At 37.7% G+C, this 15,767-nt stretch overlaps 1 protein-coding gene across 2 annotated transcripts; it reads right to left on the bottom strand.

Annotated features, from left to right (window-relative positions):
• Positions 1 to 1,782: 1,782 nt before the first annotated feature.
• Positions 1,783 to 8,232, bottom strand: gnat2 (guanine nucleotide binding protein (G protein), alpha transducing activity polypeptide 2). 2 transcript variants are annotated; one of them, XM_053504062.1, is made up of 9 exons: positions 7,904 to 8,232; positions 6,066 to 6,108; positions 5,765 to 5,906; positions 5,392 to 5,549; positions 4,835 to 4,963; positions 4,600 to 4,729; positions 3,624 to 3,777; positions 2,945 to 3,157; positions 1,783 to 2,351 (listed from the first exon to the last, which is right to left on the bottom strand). In XM_053504062.1, exons 1-8 carry the CDS (start codon positions 8,019 to 8,021, stop codon positions 2,967 to 2,969), a joined length of 1,065 nt encoding a protein of 354 aa, XP_053360037.1. In that variant the 5' UTR covers positions 8,022 to 8,232; the 3' UTR covers positions 1,783 to 2,351; positions 2,945 to 2,966. The 2 variants fall into 2 exon arrangements, with proteins under 2 accessions (XP_053360037.1, XP_053360038.1); XM_053504063.1 differs by having other exon boundaries at positions 1,783 to 2,347.
• Positions 8,233 to 15,767: the final 7,535 nt, after the last annotated feature.

Genomic DNA, 15,767 nt, shown 5'->3' with positions numbered 1-15,767 from the left:
ATTTGACTATTAAGTATTTTATTTCAAGATTTGCAAGTTTGCCTCCCATTCTCTGACCCGAAAGATGATTTAATCTGTGACCAAAACGTGTAATATGATTCAATCCGTGATCAGTTGCACCCCTTATTATAATATCTAGATTATATTGAAATACTTGTTGGTAAAAGCGAGGATGATTACACACTATTGCAATTATATTATTATTATATATTATTATTATTCTAATGTTTCATGCAGAATGCAGTCATGGTGGTTAATTAAAGAATATCATTCAGTTCCATTATTTTGTGTTTATTATGATGACACCAGAAGCCAGTGGAGTTGATGCATTTTTATTGCATGTTCTTACAATTTTAATACAGAAGATCTTCACATAATAGCAAAATTCCAAACCACAGAATGCTAAATTGTCTTAATAATGTTTTTTTATATATATATATAATGTATTTTTTTTTATATAATTAGATATTTGGTTATCTCTTATATAAACATATTAGTGGAAATGCTTATTTCTCTGAAAAAAAAAATACTCGCCTACTTACTTAGTCTTATTTTCAGTTAACCCCCCATCAGAAAACAGATCAATAATTGTTTTTGGGAGAAATTATATTTCTTCATGGTAAATATTTTACTTGTAGGTGTAGTGGAGTAATAGAAAACAACAGACCCAACAGGCATGTTCAAAATAATAGCAGTGTGGAGTTCATTTAGAGAGGTTAATTATTCTATGAAAAACAGGTGTCAAACAAATTCAAGGATAAAAAAAAAATTCAAGAAAAAAATTGAGGAAACGGTTGTCCTGTGCATTTCTCTCTGTAAATAGAATAGGTCGTTCCAGACATTGTTCAGAAGAACAGTGTACTTTGATTCAAAAGTTGATTAGAGATGGGAAAACATACAAAGAAGTGCAAAAGATGATAGGCTGCTCTGCTAAAATGATATCAAATGTTTTAAAATGGAGACCAAAACCAGAAAGCTATCAGCAAGAAGCCCCCGCAAAGTCCCATTGTTGAAAAAAAGACATGTGCTGAAGAGGTTTCAGTTCGCCAAAGAACACATTGACTGGCCTAAAGAGAAATGGCGCAATATTTTGTGGACTGATGAAAGCAAGATTTTTTTTTGCGTCTAGAGGCTGCAGACAGTTTGTCAGGCAACCCCCAAGCCACAGTACACTGTGAAGACAGTGAAGCATGGAGGCACAAGCATCATGATATGGGGACGCTTCTCGTACTATGGTGTTGGGCCTATTTATCAAATTTCAGGGATCATGGATCAATTTGAGTACATTAGGATACTTAGAGGTCATGTTGCCTTATGCCAAAGAGGAAATGCCCTTGAAATGGGTGTTTCAACAAGACAACGACCCCAAGTACACCAGTAAGCGAGCAGCATCTTGGTTTTAGACCAACAAGATTAACGTTATGCAGGGGCCAGCCCAATTCCCAGACCTTAATCCAATGAAAAAAACTTGTGGTCTGACATTAAAAATGCTGTGTCTGAGACAAAAAAAATGCTGGTTCTTGGGCTGGAATTCCTGTTCAAAGGTTTCCGAAGTTGGTTGACTCCATGCAGCACAGATGTGAAGCAGTTCTCAGAAACCAAGGTTATACAAGTAAATATTAGTTCAGAGATGCACAAGAAAGATTAAACTTCAAACATTTTTGTTTAAACTGTAAATGCATCACCTTGTAAAGATGAATGATGACACTGCTATTTTTTTGAACAGACTAAAAGTTTTTCTTCACTTTCTGTAAACTAATAATACAGTACATTTAGCACATTTTTCTTTATGTTGTGATTCAGAAAACATGCAGGGTGTCCAGTGCATTTGTGTGATTGAAATAAAAAGTTATTTTATGGATATGGAGCTTTACTTACTTTTTTCAACACACTGCTATTATTTTGAACACAACTGTATATTTGAACTATAGGGAGAATAATTAGTTCATACATTATACAGCATGCTGATCCCATAAAAAAAAACTTTTACAAGAAAGTCCTATACACTGTACATAAACCAAATTAATTACATTTCTAATCAAAGTGTTATCGGTGTTTAACTACTGAATTAGCCTTTTAAATCGAAGAGAAAATAAATCTCTTCCCAGTGTGTACCAGCAACTTCAACCTGAAAACAGCACATTTTCTTTCCTTAAAAATAGAAGTTCTAAAACTGATTGCATCACATTTAGCTTTATACTGGGAAGACTGGAATCTTGCCTTTAGGTGCAGCCTTCAATGTCCAGTATGCTGATTATTTATGAAGGGCATCTGACCTTTCTCGCAGTAGTGATTATCATCATGCATTCTCTGAGTCTTCAGAATCATGTGTAGGTGATGAGGCAAACTTTCTGGGCAAAGTAGACGTTTATGATTTTTATTGTTTAGTTATAAGACATATACATTTATGTGTACCACACTGTTGTAAAATCCCTCCAATTAATCTTAAAGGTGTTAATTTTGTATACATATAATGTCAGTGTCAGTTATGGCAGGTTTATTAGACAATTTATGCAAAGATTGCTGCTTATATGAACAAGAGTGATTAATTTAAAAATAAAGTGTGTAACAGTATGTGATATACTAAGGGTTTTTTTGAGAAGACATTTATTTAGCATTTTTCTCAGTTGGTAGTACATTTTACCAGTGTACCAGTCAGGCATAAAGCCATTCCCTTAAGTTTTTCAAGGCAGGAAAGCCTTCAAGACTAAATAACCTTGAATTAAAATAATACTAATAATAAATTCAAGTAAAAAAAAAAAGGCTGTCATGTCAATTAAATTTTATACTTTTGGGTGATTTGTGATATAAAAAATAATCAGATTTGTAACTATGCTCTATTTTGTGTTGGGCAACATGAAAACACTGCATTCATCAATTAATTATTTTCCTGTAACATCAAAGTTCTGTCATGTTTCCTTTCTTACTTCTTACATCTACCTACCTGAGAAACGTGGTCATTTGTTTTAGAACAGACCACAATCCTTAAGGTTTTCTTTGATGATGATGTCTGTCACAGCATTGAACACGATTTCCACGTTTTTTGTGTCGGTGGCACAGGTCATGTGTGAGTAGATTTCTTTTTCGCCTTTTTTCATGTTCAACTCCTCAAACTGTTTCTTGATGTAAAGGCTGGCGTCATCATATGTGTTTGAACCTACAGTGGAATGGAGAAGTTTTGAGCTTATGTGTGATTAACAATTACAGTACGTTTTGCATGCCTGCAGGTTCCAGACATGCCTAATGCATGGTACATTATTTAAAACTATTCAAACTATCAGAAACTGGCATAAGGCGGCACGGTGGTGTAGTGGTTAGCACTGCCACCTCCACCTGCCACCTCCATGTTTTCTCTGAACTTGGTGGGTTTCCTCCAGGTACTCCGGTTACCTCACCCAGTCCTAAGACATGCAGATTGGGCTAATTGGCGTTTCCAAATTGCCCATAGTGTGTGAATAAGCGTGTGTATGTGTGTGCGCCCTGCAATGGTTTGACAGCCTGTCCAGGGTGTACCCCGCTTCATGCCCTAAGTCTCCTGCGACCCTGAATATGGGATAAAGTGGTATAGATGGTGAGTGATTGAGTGAGAAACTGGCATAGTGATGGTAAGCTCATAAACTTACCATTATATTCAGGAAAGCAGATGCTGAGGTGAACTTTCTGGATCTTCACCTCAAAGAGGTCTTTCTTGTTGAGGAAAAGCACGATAGAAGTTTTTGCGAAGAACCTGTGGTTGCAGATGCTGTTGAATAGATGAAGACTTTCATGCATACGATTCTGAAAAGTAAGTAACGGAAAAAGAAATTAGGGGTATACATCATCCTTCATCATCAGCCAATCATGTCAGGGGCCAGGGGTAGCTCAGTGGTTAAGGCATTGGACTACGGTTCGAAGATCCCAGGTTCAAATCCCACAACCACCAAGTTGCCACTGTTGGACCCTTGAGCAAGGCCCTTAACCCTAAACTGCTCTGATGTGTAATGAGATAAAAAAAAAAATAAAATTGTAAGTCGCTCTGGGTAAGAGCGTCTGCCAAATGCCTAAATGTAAAAGAAACACACCAAAAGCTTCGGTTAGTGTTTACATCAGACATGCGAGTGTGATCTCAGTTGTTTGTTGGTATCTAGAAGACATATCAGACATAAGCAGTATCTGAAACACTCAAACTCACCTGTCTGGCACAAATTTTATGCCCTAAGAGGTCACACATTTTCCCTAATTCTGATGTTTGGTGTAAACATTAACTGTATCTCTATGACTTTATGCACTGCACTACGGTCACTGTTGGTTGCTCAGCTAACTGCACAAATGTACAATTGTTTCTACTTAAGTGAATGGAGAGTGCATGTGATATTTTCCCTGTAAACCTTTTCAGTTGGAAGCTTTTCAGTTGCGTGGAATGTCCACTGTGCGAGCACATGCCCAGTGCGACGGTGATGCCTAAAGTGTGATGAGGGACCGAACAGCCCCAGCTTAATCAACTCCCTGAAATAGGTTGCTTTGGGCTGCTTCCGAGCTAATTTTACTTTACTTATAGTGTGTAATAATTGATGCATTCACTGACACCCTGACCTGAGATCTGGAGCAAAATGTACCCACCACTTCATCATCCTCTACCAACACCATGTCGTATGCGCTCAGCGCTCCACAGAAGATAATGCAGGTCACTCCCTCAAAACAGTGGATCCATTTTTTCCTCTCTGACCTTTGGCCCCCCACATCGAACATCCTGAAATGGAAGGAAGAGGAATGTTGAATTCAATAACAGTGATTTGTGTTACTTGAGAGAGAGGAACATGAATTATGAATTTCTGATCGGGGATGACCGCCTCACCTAAAGTGAAGCTCTTTGCAGGAAAACTGTTCTTCAATGATACCAGTGGTTTTGACTCTAGACCTCAGTACATCCTGTTCTGTTGGGACGTAATCAGCACCACAGATTCTGTCCATGTCACTCAGGTAACTGTGAAATGTACATCTGAGTTAGGTGAAAAAAGCATAAACTGAAGTTGAAGGTCCTTCTATGAATAAGATTATGTTCTTTCTTGCCAAAAACGGAGACCACATCTTTATTACCCCTGCCATCAAATCTCAAAATTTCACTTGATCTTACATTTTGATAAGCAAGAAGTAATGAAGGCTGTCTCCATGCTTAGTGCCTACTAAAGTCAGGCCTCAAGTCAGTCATCTTTATGCTCTTCCTCTGATATCGGATGGCTCATGTTCACAGCCTTTGTGTTTCAGTATCTTATAAAGTATTAATATTTTATGCACTAATGTGACTAGGTATAAATTCAGGATGGATAATAGCATAAATCTTAATCATTCCTTTTTAATGTATTTGGTCTATATAAGGATAAATGAACGAAAACCATCATGCATTGCACTTACTAGCCAGCAGAGTCGTTAAGCTGATACTCAGCTGCTCTCTCATAGGCAGCCTGCACCCCTGTGTCCTTCCACAGACTTTTAATGACATCTGCTAACTCCTTGGGCATTGTGCCATCCTCAGTTGAGTCTGCTAAGTTTTGCAGTTTCTGACCGTCTTCCTGTGTCGTAAACAAAAACAGAAACAATTTTGTGAAATTTTTCTATGCAAAATCAGTACCATAAGGTACTACTAAAAAATGGGTACAATTTAAACATGCATGTGGATTCTGCAGGTTGTCATTTAACATTTATTTTACTTGGATACAGTTCAGGCATGCAGCAAATTACAATGTTCTCTTTGACTCTTTATGCGTATTTGGGTTGAGATGCAGACCTGTGATGCTGGTGATCCATAGTTAATGCCAAGCATTTCCATGCCTCTGATGAGTGCTAGTGCAGACTGTAGGATATTACCATAGATGATGGCTTTAAATGCAATTTGTTCTTCCTTAGTGTAGCCACCTTGATGGAGAATTCTGTAAAAGAACGAATATGAGCATGACCTTGGTGTCCAGTGGACAGTGGCGGTGTCGCATCATATATCTGACATAAAAACCTAATTGAACTGCCTACATTCTGTAACTATATTATTCAAGCATTGTATGTAAATACAATGCCTTCGTGTTTCTTCTTACTTCATTTGCTTTACAATGGTGCTTTTGCCTGATTCGCCAGCACCTACAAGCAGAGAAAAACACATAAGTAAATGTACACTTATATTTCGGCTTGTAATTAAGCTGTAATTATTGTCTTTAAATCAATTTTTTAGAGACGTGATGCTAGATGATAACAGTTTAAAGTTGATCATGAACTTAAACATTAAGCCTGTAAATGCTAATAGTGTTCGGTCAATAGGAAGGCTTGCTAACCTACTTTAATAATTGACCTAATTGGATTTGTGTTCAGAAAATCTGCTTAGAAGAGACCACTGACATTCTGACTCTTTTGGGTGTCTATGTCAGGTCAAGTTAGCGACAGCAAATACTGGTTACTTTTACAGTAAACAAAACTTAAGATGCAAGAACTTGCTTCATTGCTGGTACAGCTCAAATTGCTGCAAATTGCCCAATGACTTAGTTTACTACAATATACAGTTTAGCATGGAACAACCTCTCACTATCTGATATGCACACAATTTCTTATATACTTTTAATTTTTATTCTTATTCTAATTTTCTATATGTTTTTTATTAAAATAAATATATACTTGTTCAGTGACCGTCTAATGTCAATGATGTCTTTCTTCTATGTGTGTCAATGACTCAACATCTACAACCCTTTAACACACCCTCAGAAACGGAAACAGACCTTCAATTTATGTTGGTTAGAGGAGCATGGCATAACCCAGGTAAGTAGTTTTAGTATGATAAACATAATGGACATCATTGGACATTTTGTTAATGAACCAACAAGCAGGTTTTAAGGACTTTTAATTATGGATTGTAATGCAAAAAAAGGGAAAAATTCCCTTGTGCTTTTATACAAGATTCTTGAAAGAAAGGCTAACCAACAACTTAAGAAGATCTCGGCTTAAATCATTAAAGCAATTGGATTCTGTTCCTACTTCTAGCATGCTGTAGGCCTTCAGGATATGATGTCTTAATCAGACATCCATGTGCAGCACTTATAAATTCATAGTCATAAGATAAATTTACAAATGGCTCGAAAAACTCTTCATAACTTGGTGAATTTTATGCACTTATGATGATAATCTGACCATAACAAATTAATATTAGTTAAACCTTTAATTGATCATTTTATGTGGTTGATGCATTAGATTGCTTTTCTTTCTAGAACTAAAGGTACTGTAAAAGATTACATTTCAGAAGTATAGAACCATTTTGGCTAAAAATATTGTGATTTTAGGTATAATATTGAATAGAAACAGATCATAATATATCTTGATGTAATTAAAAATGTTTATTAAAATGACATATGGTTGTCATTAAGTTCTCACTGAAAGCAGATTGGACTGCTTACAAAACATTTAAGCCCCAATCTGTGTCACTGGAGCATCATTTCGTCAGGTTTCAGGAAGACAACAAATACAAGCTGAACAACTGAAATTAATTTCAGAAATTAATTGTTAAATTTGTTTATTAATTTAATCAGATAAAATCAAATAAGCCTGTAAATAAGTAAATATTAGGTTTAATGTAACACAGTTCAATAAAACCAGCCCTCATTTAACTGCTTTTAAGTGAAAATGTTGCTTGATGTTTGATAAGGACAATGCCATAATTTAAAGTCTCACCATAAAGAGATTAAGCTCCTTGTATAAGCGAAAAATGTGTGCTTTCTGTCAGTGTGGATTTTTATTATTGAACCTTAAAAAAAAAATCTGTTAGCTACTGCCAACTAATCTTTTTGATCTCTTACAGCAGTGACTTCCTGTGAGATTTTCATATCACAGACTTAATGGACATTAAAGTGACACAGCCTTACTCTTTACTACCCAAGCATAAGGCTCTTACCCAGCAGCAGCAGCTTGACGGTTCTTGCCTCCTTATCTGCATCTTCCTGTAGCTGCTTTTCCAGCTCTTTGGACCTTTTGGCCATTTCCTTGTCCTCAGCACTTGCTCCACTGCCCATGTCTCTTCCCGTTTCCCTTCCCTACCAAACTCCTGAAGGGGGAGAAAATTTGCCGAATTCCTCTGTTTTGTGGACAACAACAATAACAAAAAATGGATAAAATAGTCCTTTTGATCACCTGTCAATGAAAAGATCCTGCAAAGTCTTTGTCACTTGCCTTAGGTGTGGTTGGCTTCCCCTGACTGTTCTTTGAGTCAATTATCAGATGGAAAGTGTCGGAAGCCCAGAGAGAACTGAAGGTCTATAAGATCTAATACTTATCTGTTAGGCCTAATGCTTTAGTTCAGGATTGGGAGGGTTTTACTGACCTTTCTCTCTGAACCAGCCAATCCAATTAGCTTGGCAACTAGGACAAGGCTTCAAAACTAAGGAAAACTATGATATTTTTTGTTTGTTTTTAAATTCCTAATGGTTGAAGGTTTCTTTTAATAAGCTTTCATTGTCCACATTGACAGAAACATCATTACCATTGCACTTTCATGCATTTAAACTTGATTAAAATTGTAAAAAAAAACATATGACTACTTGATCTATTTTTATTTATTTATTTTTTTCAATTTTCAGGTTTCCAGTTTCAGCAAACCTTTGGCCACTCTGGCCTTACTGTAGATTCCTTTTCCTTGCTGAAACAAATTAAACCCAAAGGGGTCACCCACCTCAACAGTCAATATGTTCTGCATTGTACCCTGAATACTCAGAGGAAACCCACCAAACATGGGGAGAACATGCAAACTCCACACACAGACCAAGGCAGGAATCCAATCCTTGGAGGTTCGTGGAGGTGCAAGGCCACACTGCTAACCACTACGTCACTAGGCCTCCTCTACTTTAATTTGATAACAGAAATCTACCAAGTTCTCATCCCTGACCAATTAGCTATAACATTAAAACTACTGACAGGTGAAATAAATAACGTTATCTTATTACAATAGCACTGGTCAAGAGGGATTTATTAAACAAGTGAGTGATGAGTTTGTTGGGTCGAACCAGAAATGTGTAATTATGGTACGAGTTTGACATGGTGTGATCACTAGATGACTGGCGTCCTTGGAGAAGAAAGAGCAAAAAAAGGATGCACTATTTTCAGTGCCAGTAGCTTCTTTTAGCAGGATAATGTGCCCTGCCACATTTGTTCAGGAAGGGTTTAAAGAACATGGCAGCATGTTCAAGGTGTTGGGTTGTCTTTCAAATTCCCTCTCAAAACGATCAGAATTTTGTGGGATGTGCTAGGCAAACAAACCCAATCTGTGGATGCGCCAACTTGTATTTTACAGGACTTAAAGGATCTGCTGCTAACATCTCTATGACAGATACTACAGAACACCATCAAAGGTCTTGTGGAGTCCATGCCTTGATGGGTCAGAGCATTGACAAATACACAGGCTACATGGAAACATTCTGCTTTGACAGAAGCCAGGTCTGCTTGCACACAAAGGTAGAATACTAAATCAAACTACAGAAACCAAATCTGGAGGCTTACAGTAGCATGCAAATGGTCCAAGCATACTTATTAACGAGCTAACAGTAACTGCTGATGAATAAAGTTGGATTAGTTATTTTTTTACTTTTTTTTTTTCAAAGGCCATTCCTTTTTTAATTTTTTTAACACTATGATCTAACGTTAGCTAGCAGATAAACTACACAGTTTACTTCTTCATTCATTTTCAACTGCTTTGTGGCTGCAGTGGATCAGGAGTCTGTTTTAGAAACGATGGCCTTGAGGTAGCAATGAATGCAAATTAAGATGCTGGTGTACTGCAGGGCATCTCACACACATACAGTATACATACAGAACATCCACCTTCAAATACGCAGCCACGCATATGAGAAATTTAAAACCCTTAAATTATCCACTAGGATGTTTTATGAGGTGTGAAAACCTGTGCAGACATGGGGAGAAGTTGAAAAACTCCAGACAGACAGTAACCTGAGCTCAAGCTCAAACCAGATACACTGGAGCTGACAGACAGTAATGCTACCCGCTGCAGAAAACACATAGGCACAGATCATCTTTTTTCAGTCTGTACCGAATAAGTCACAAAAATGTCCATGACAGTTACTTAGTTAACGCAAATAGGACCCGAACTAAACCTTGCAGGAGGACGGTAGACTGGCATATACTGTAACAGTTCTGACATTATAATGATGACATCACTGGTTTTGCATAAAATATGCAAACATGAAAAATCTTATTTAGGATTGTTTAATCTGCAGTATTAATTTAGATCAAATTTGGGCAGGTTACCATACTGAACAATCATCTGATGTTAGATGTGGCTTCCTAAATCAGTAATATTGTGTTTTGATGCCATTGTGATACCAGGCTACAAGGCTCAATCAGTAACTGAAATCTTTTTTTCTTTTTTTTTTTTTAAATAGGTGGTTATCTGAAGGCTGTCTGTATCTTTTTATAGACCTGTCATTTTGGAGTTCCTCTGACCCAGTTGTCTAGCTGTCACTATTTTGCTCTTGTCAAAATCACTGATACTTATGCTTGACCATTTTTCCTGCTTCCAACACATCAACTTTGAGAGCTAACTGTTCACTTGCTCTCTTTACCAGATTTTAATGTTATGGCTTATTGGCATATACACTAGCCAAAAAAAGTCGCACACTATTATAACATTTATTTAATCACATTTGATTTGATTATAATTCATGTCTAAAAATGATTGCTCATGCTCCCAGAACCACTGTTTTCCCATTTGAGCCGTGGAATATGCCCACACCATCAGGGGGAAAAAGGCTCCATTGATGTAACACCCTGGTCATTCAGGTCATCAGCATGACTTTATTTTAATGCCACATAAAGTTGTTCAGTCTAGACGACAATAGTGGGCACTATGCATGATAGATGCAACACTTCCCTTCTTACCATAACATGCCCAGCACTATGGAATAGGCTCAATCTGAACTCATTAGACCTCATGACCTTCTTGTCCATTGCTCCAAAGCAGTTTGAATCCTTTTTTTTTCTGATCAGCTTCACTAACAAGTTTTTTTTTTTTTTATGGAACCAGTGCTGTTTATTCCTAATTTGTGAGTTCTCATCAATCACACTGTGTGTATAGTCACTAATAAACACAGCATTGTTTTTTTTACTGCTGATTTTTTTTTCACTAAACATTTTTTCACCAAATGTTAAAATGATCACTGATGATTTTTGTGATTTCTTCCACTACATTTAGCACTTTTATGTTGAAAAGTTTTTACCCAGTTACAATAATTTCTAATATCCTTAGTTGTTTTCTTTGCTTCATGCAGCCCAATAATTTGACCCTTTTGAAATAGCTACTTTTTTTTGGCCAGGCAAAGTATGTATACAGTCATGTTTGATACTTTTAAGGAAATCGTTCCCTCCGAAACTTCTGGTAAATCCTTCCTTATGTGTTCGCCACATGAATGAAAAACGGTGCAGGTATTATCTGATGAAAGAAAAAAAAATGTCCCCTGATAGTTTAGGCTTCAATGTAATAAGGTCTAAAAGTAAAAGAGCAAATTGAATCTAGTTATGGCATTCCCCTTGATGTCCCCTTGAAGTCATGCATCTCCTTCCTTTGAGCAGCACCTTGAAGTCTTTTCGGGATTCAAATCTTTAAATGCTTGTAAGAGAAATATGCCAAACTAACTACAGTAGGGTATCTTTCTTTTGTCACAGTTAATCTTTTAAGGTTTGTCTGTCCCAGCACAGCCTCATGCACCACATCATGCCTGCTGAGCTGTTGACAAGATTATCTGCCAGGTTCCATGTAAGGGAAGGGAGAGACAGAGAGGCTAATTATGGCGGCAGATGGTTCTTTGCAAACCTTCCTCGTTTACAGATCTCCATGATATTAAGTAGAGAGAGGTTTTTTTTTGTTTGTTTTATTTAGAAGATGCATAAAAATATATGAAACTGTTTTTTTTTTACCAGCTTTAATAAAAAAAATAGATCTAAAAAACACAGTTTTTGCAAAGCAGAGCAGAAGAAGAATAAAATATAAAAATAGTAGTGTGGATGGAGAACCACACAGTGTTCATAAAATGAAATGCCAGTGCTGAGTTCAATGTAGGAGTTTCTGTATATGGAGAAAAATTACAGGTTATTATTCACAGTCCAGGGAGCATGTCCCATTGTTGGCTAACCAAGATTCAAGACTTTCTACTTCTTTTGTTTGTTTTTTTACTCAGTGCTATAGAGACAGACAAAACTCGAGTCGTGAGTGCTCAAATTATGATTATAATGGAAACACATTTTGACTGCATCAAATCATGGAAAATCAGGATATTGTTTTCACTATATAAAACCTTAGAGAAAAGTCTGTCTCAACATATCTAGTGCTCAGTTTCTAAAAAAAAAGAAAAAAAGAAAAAGCTTTTTGTAATTTTTTTTTGTGTCACTTCTAGTCTGACTGTTAGTGTGTGACCACTGCAGATGTGGGAGCCCGAAGCAGGGCCATAGATAACAGAGGTAGGCACTTGTGTGAGGCAATCTGCTCCCAGTTGTGATAAGGCTGCTTTCCATAAGTCAATTTGCTCTAGACTCTAGTTACTCTAGTATTCAGAGAAGTGCTGAGCAGAAACAACTGTTATGTTTTACAATTCACAACACTCTTTCATTAATTCAGAGGTAAAATTTTATTGCAGTGACTGCTGAAATCTCTCTCAGCAGAAATACAAGGGGCGTTTAAGTCATGTGTAAAAAAAAAAACCTTTATTTCTCTGTGTAATCCCCTGCTACCCTACTGCACTTATCACAACATTTTACTAGTGACTGGAGACCATCAAGGTAGAGAGTTTTGTCTACCCGTTTGGTCTGTTTGTTTCAAGTCTGAAACCCTGGCCTCCCAGGAACTCTTTTAATGGTCCAAACATGTGGAAATACTTTGGAGCGAGCTCAGGACTGTACAGGGGATGGGGTAAAAACTACCAGTCGAGTTTCAGTAATGTGTGTACAGTTCCAACAGACAGATACATCCCCTCTGCAAGTTGGTGAAAAGTTATCCATTGATTTTCAAGGATCAGTCAATCCACTTATTACCTGTTCATGGAAACGACTGGAGTGGACTCCAAGCCACCTTGGCCAGGATGATTATTCATAGATGTACAGGCTTCTTTAATATATTTGCAAAGTCTCCTGTAAATGTCAGACTTTATTACGTAGATTTGACTTGAATGTCCAGAAATGTATGGAATGCATTGTATGTATGAAATATATTGACATGTATGGAAAACATTGTCGCCTCACACCTCCAGGGTCCAGGTTGGGTAGACTCGTGTGCATGTTCACCCTGTACTCGGTAGGTTTCCTCCTGGTTCTCTGGTTTCCTCCCACAGTCAAAAGACATTCAGATTGGGCCATTTGGTGTTCCCCAAGCTGCCTGTAGTGTGTGAATTAGTGTGTGAGTGTGTGTTCAGTATGTGTGTGCCCTGTGAAGGATTGGCACCCCATCCAGGATGTACCCCACCTCTACCCCTGTACACCCACCAGAGTGAATCCCTGCCCTCCTGGTATAGGCTCCAGGCCCCTGCGACCCTGTATACAGGATAATGCGATATAGAAAAGCGATATGTGAATTAATTAATAATTCATTTCTATTTTTATTTCGATCCCTTTAATCCTTTTTACATGCCTTTAACAAATACAGTGATTTTATCCAAAGTGAACATTCTTAATACAAGTGCTTGGCGTTCAATAGTTGCACTACACTGTAGGTTTTAATATGAGACTTTTAACACCAAAATGTCATATATCTAGGAAACAGTTTACAAATAATTCATCTATATTCAGTAGCTGATTAATCCTCATCTTCAAACACTGGGGGAAAGGCATCACACAGAAATATACATACACACACACACACTAATTCCAACCTAGGGGCAATTTAAAGTGGCCAATTCCCGTTTTTGTGCAAAAGGGGAGGAAACCCACCAGCAGGAGAATATGAGACACTCCATACAGACAGGAGCCTAATCAAGTCTCAGAAGTAAAACCCTGGATGCCAGATTTGTGAGGCACCAGCGCGCTCTGCTGCACCACACTTATACAGTAGATAGCACATACTGTACATTATAGTTTTATTAGTTGAACTCTTGAGCGCTTACTGCATAATTGTGATCTTGCAATAAGCAGTAATGTTTAATATCCTGATAAAGATTCATACTAAGTCCTTAAGTTAGGTGCGCATGTGTCCATATAAAACTTCACAAGACTTTCGATGTATTTTGGCTGGAGCGAACTGGAGATCTGTTACCTCCTTAAAGCTGATAATTTTCTAATGACTGCCGGTTTTGGACTGCTTTTAGCTACATTAAATGGGGAACATCTGCAATACAAGTTAACTCCTGTTCTCCTGTAAACAACTATAAAAAGCCTTTCCTTCACCCGCCTTGTTTTTCTCTCTCTCTCTCTCTCTCTCTCTCTCTCATTAAGGTAATAAAACAAAGACAGTTTTTGTGTGTTTTTAGGAAACTACTTGGTACTCTTTCTTGAAGATGTTCACTTGTCCGTAAACTTCTTATACATGTCCATATTTTGGAACGAAGATTTTTCAGCCAGTGGAGTCTGCTGAATTGTGGACCACCACATTGAATTCGAAATGAAACACTGAGAGAACTCAAGACTTTCAGCTTTAAATCAAGGGGATAGGCAAAAGTGGCATTAACCATTCAGGAATTATAACCACACTGGGGGCTGGCAAACCCACAGTCTTGCCACACAAGATTAATTAATTATAATTAATTATTAATTATTAGTTCTTGAATTAAAGCTGGACGTTTTTAGTCCGCTCTCATCTTGCAGTTGGTTGCAGTTTAATTTCAGAGTGTTGGTGGTGTACAGAGGCCAAACGTCTTTGTTCCATAATTTACTGTATGGAACTGACTGTAACTGTTGCAGAATATAACAGTTACAACTGTACAAGTGTTAGTGTTAGCAAACAGTAGCTAATCATTAAAGTTTGTTTGTGTGGGTGGGCAGGCGGAGTTCGCATAGACCAGCAATAGCAGTGTCATCATCAGCTTTTATGTCATTTTATGATGCCGTGTCACAGACAATCCACGCCGACTGTAACAGTAGCCAACGTCATCTATGGCGAAAATGGGTACGTCAGGCCGAGCTACTAGCTCCTGAAACCTGGAAGTGGAATACGAAGATTCTTCAGTAACAGCGCAACAGCCAGGCAGAGGTAAGGGCTGCTGAAACAGTTTGTGAAAATGGGTATGTCAGGCCGTGTTTATAATAAACAAACAGTATATTTTTTATTTAGTATACATAAGAGTAGTAAAAACAAGTACATCAGGCCAAGCTCAAACAGTAGCTACTGAAACTCTGCATCAGACTGCAGGGCATCCATAGTGACGGCGCACACGAAGTGAGAATGAAACCCTGGATCAGACTGCTGCGCGTCTACAGTGACAGAGCATAATAGAGGCAGATGTACAGGAAGCGCTGCGGAAACATTGGAGCAGCAGCGAGGTGCCGCCCACTCCGTTCACAGGTAATGGAAAAATGCAGGTGTCAAATTAAGTTTCATAATATGTGCCTCAAATGAAATACAATCTAATAAACCTGTCTCTTTCTATGTTACATGTAATAGTTCTACTTTGTCAGCACGGTGGCTTAGTGGTTAGCACTGACGCCTTGCACCTCCCCGTTCTCCCCTGCTATGCTGGCGTGTATGTTGCCCGGGATTTGCTTTACCTGCTTTTAAGTAAGATTAGGGCTGTTTGTTTTAGAACAGCCCCCGGTTTATTATTATTCTATGT

Source organism: Clarias gariepinus, chromosome 9 (genome assembly GCF_024256425.1).
Source record: "Clarias gariepinus isolate MV-2021 ecotype Netherlands chromosome 9, CGAR_prim_01v2, whole genome shotgun sequence".
In the NCBI taxonomy this organism is placed as follows: Eukaryota; Metazoa; Chordata; class Actinopteri; order Siluriformes; family Clariidae; genus Clarias; species Clarias gariepinus.
This window is presented reverse-complemented; position numbering and strand designations above follow the sequence as displayed.

Excerpts from the sequence above, each read along its gene's own strand:
- gnat2 (XM_053504062.1), bottom strand. The coding sequence starts at position 8,021 with ATGGGCAGTGGAGCAAGTGCTGAGGACAAGGAAATGGCCAAAAGGTCC. Across the intron at positions 6,109-7,903 it reads CGTCAAGCTGCTGCTGCTGG|GTGCTGGCGAATCAGGCAAA; the intron begins GTAAGAGCCTTA and ends CTCTGCTTGTAG. Across the intron at positions 5,907-6,065 it reads ACCATTGTAAAGCAAATGAA|AATTCTCCATCAAGGTGGCT; the intron begins GTAAGAAGAAAC and ends GTTCTTTTACAG.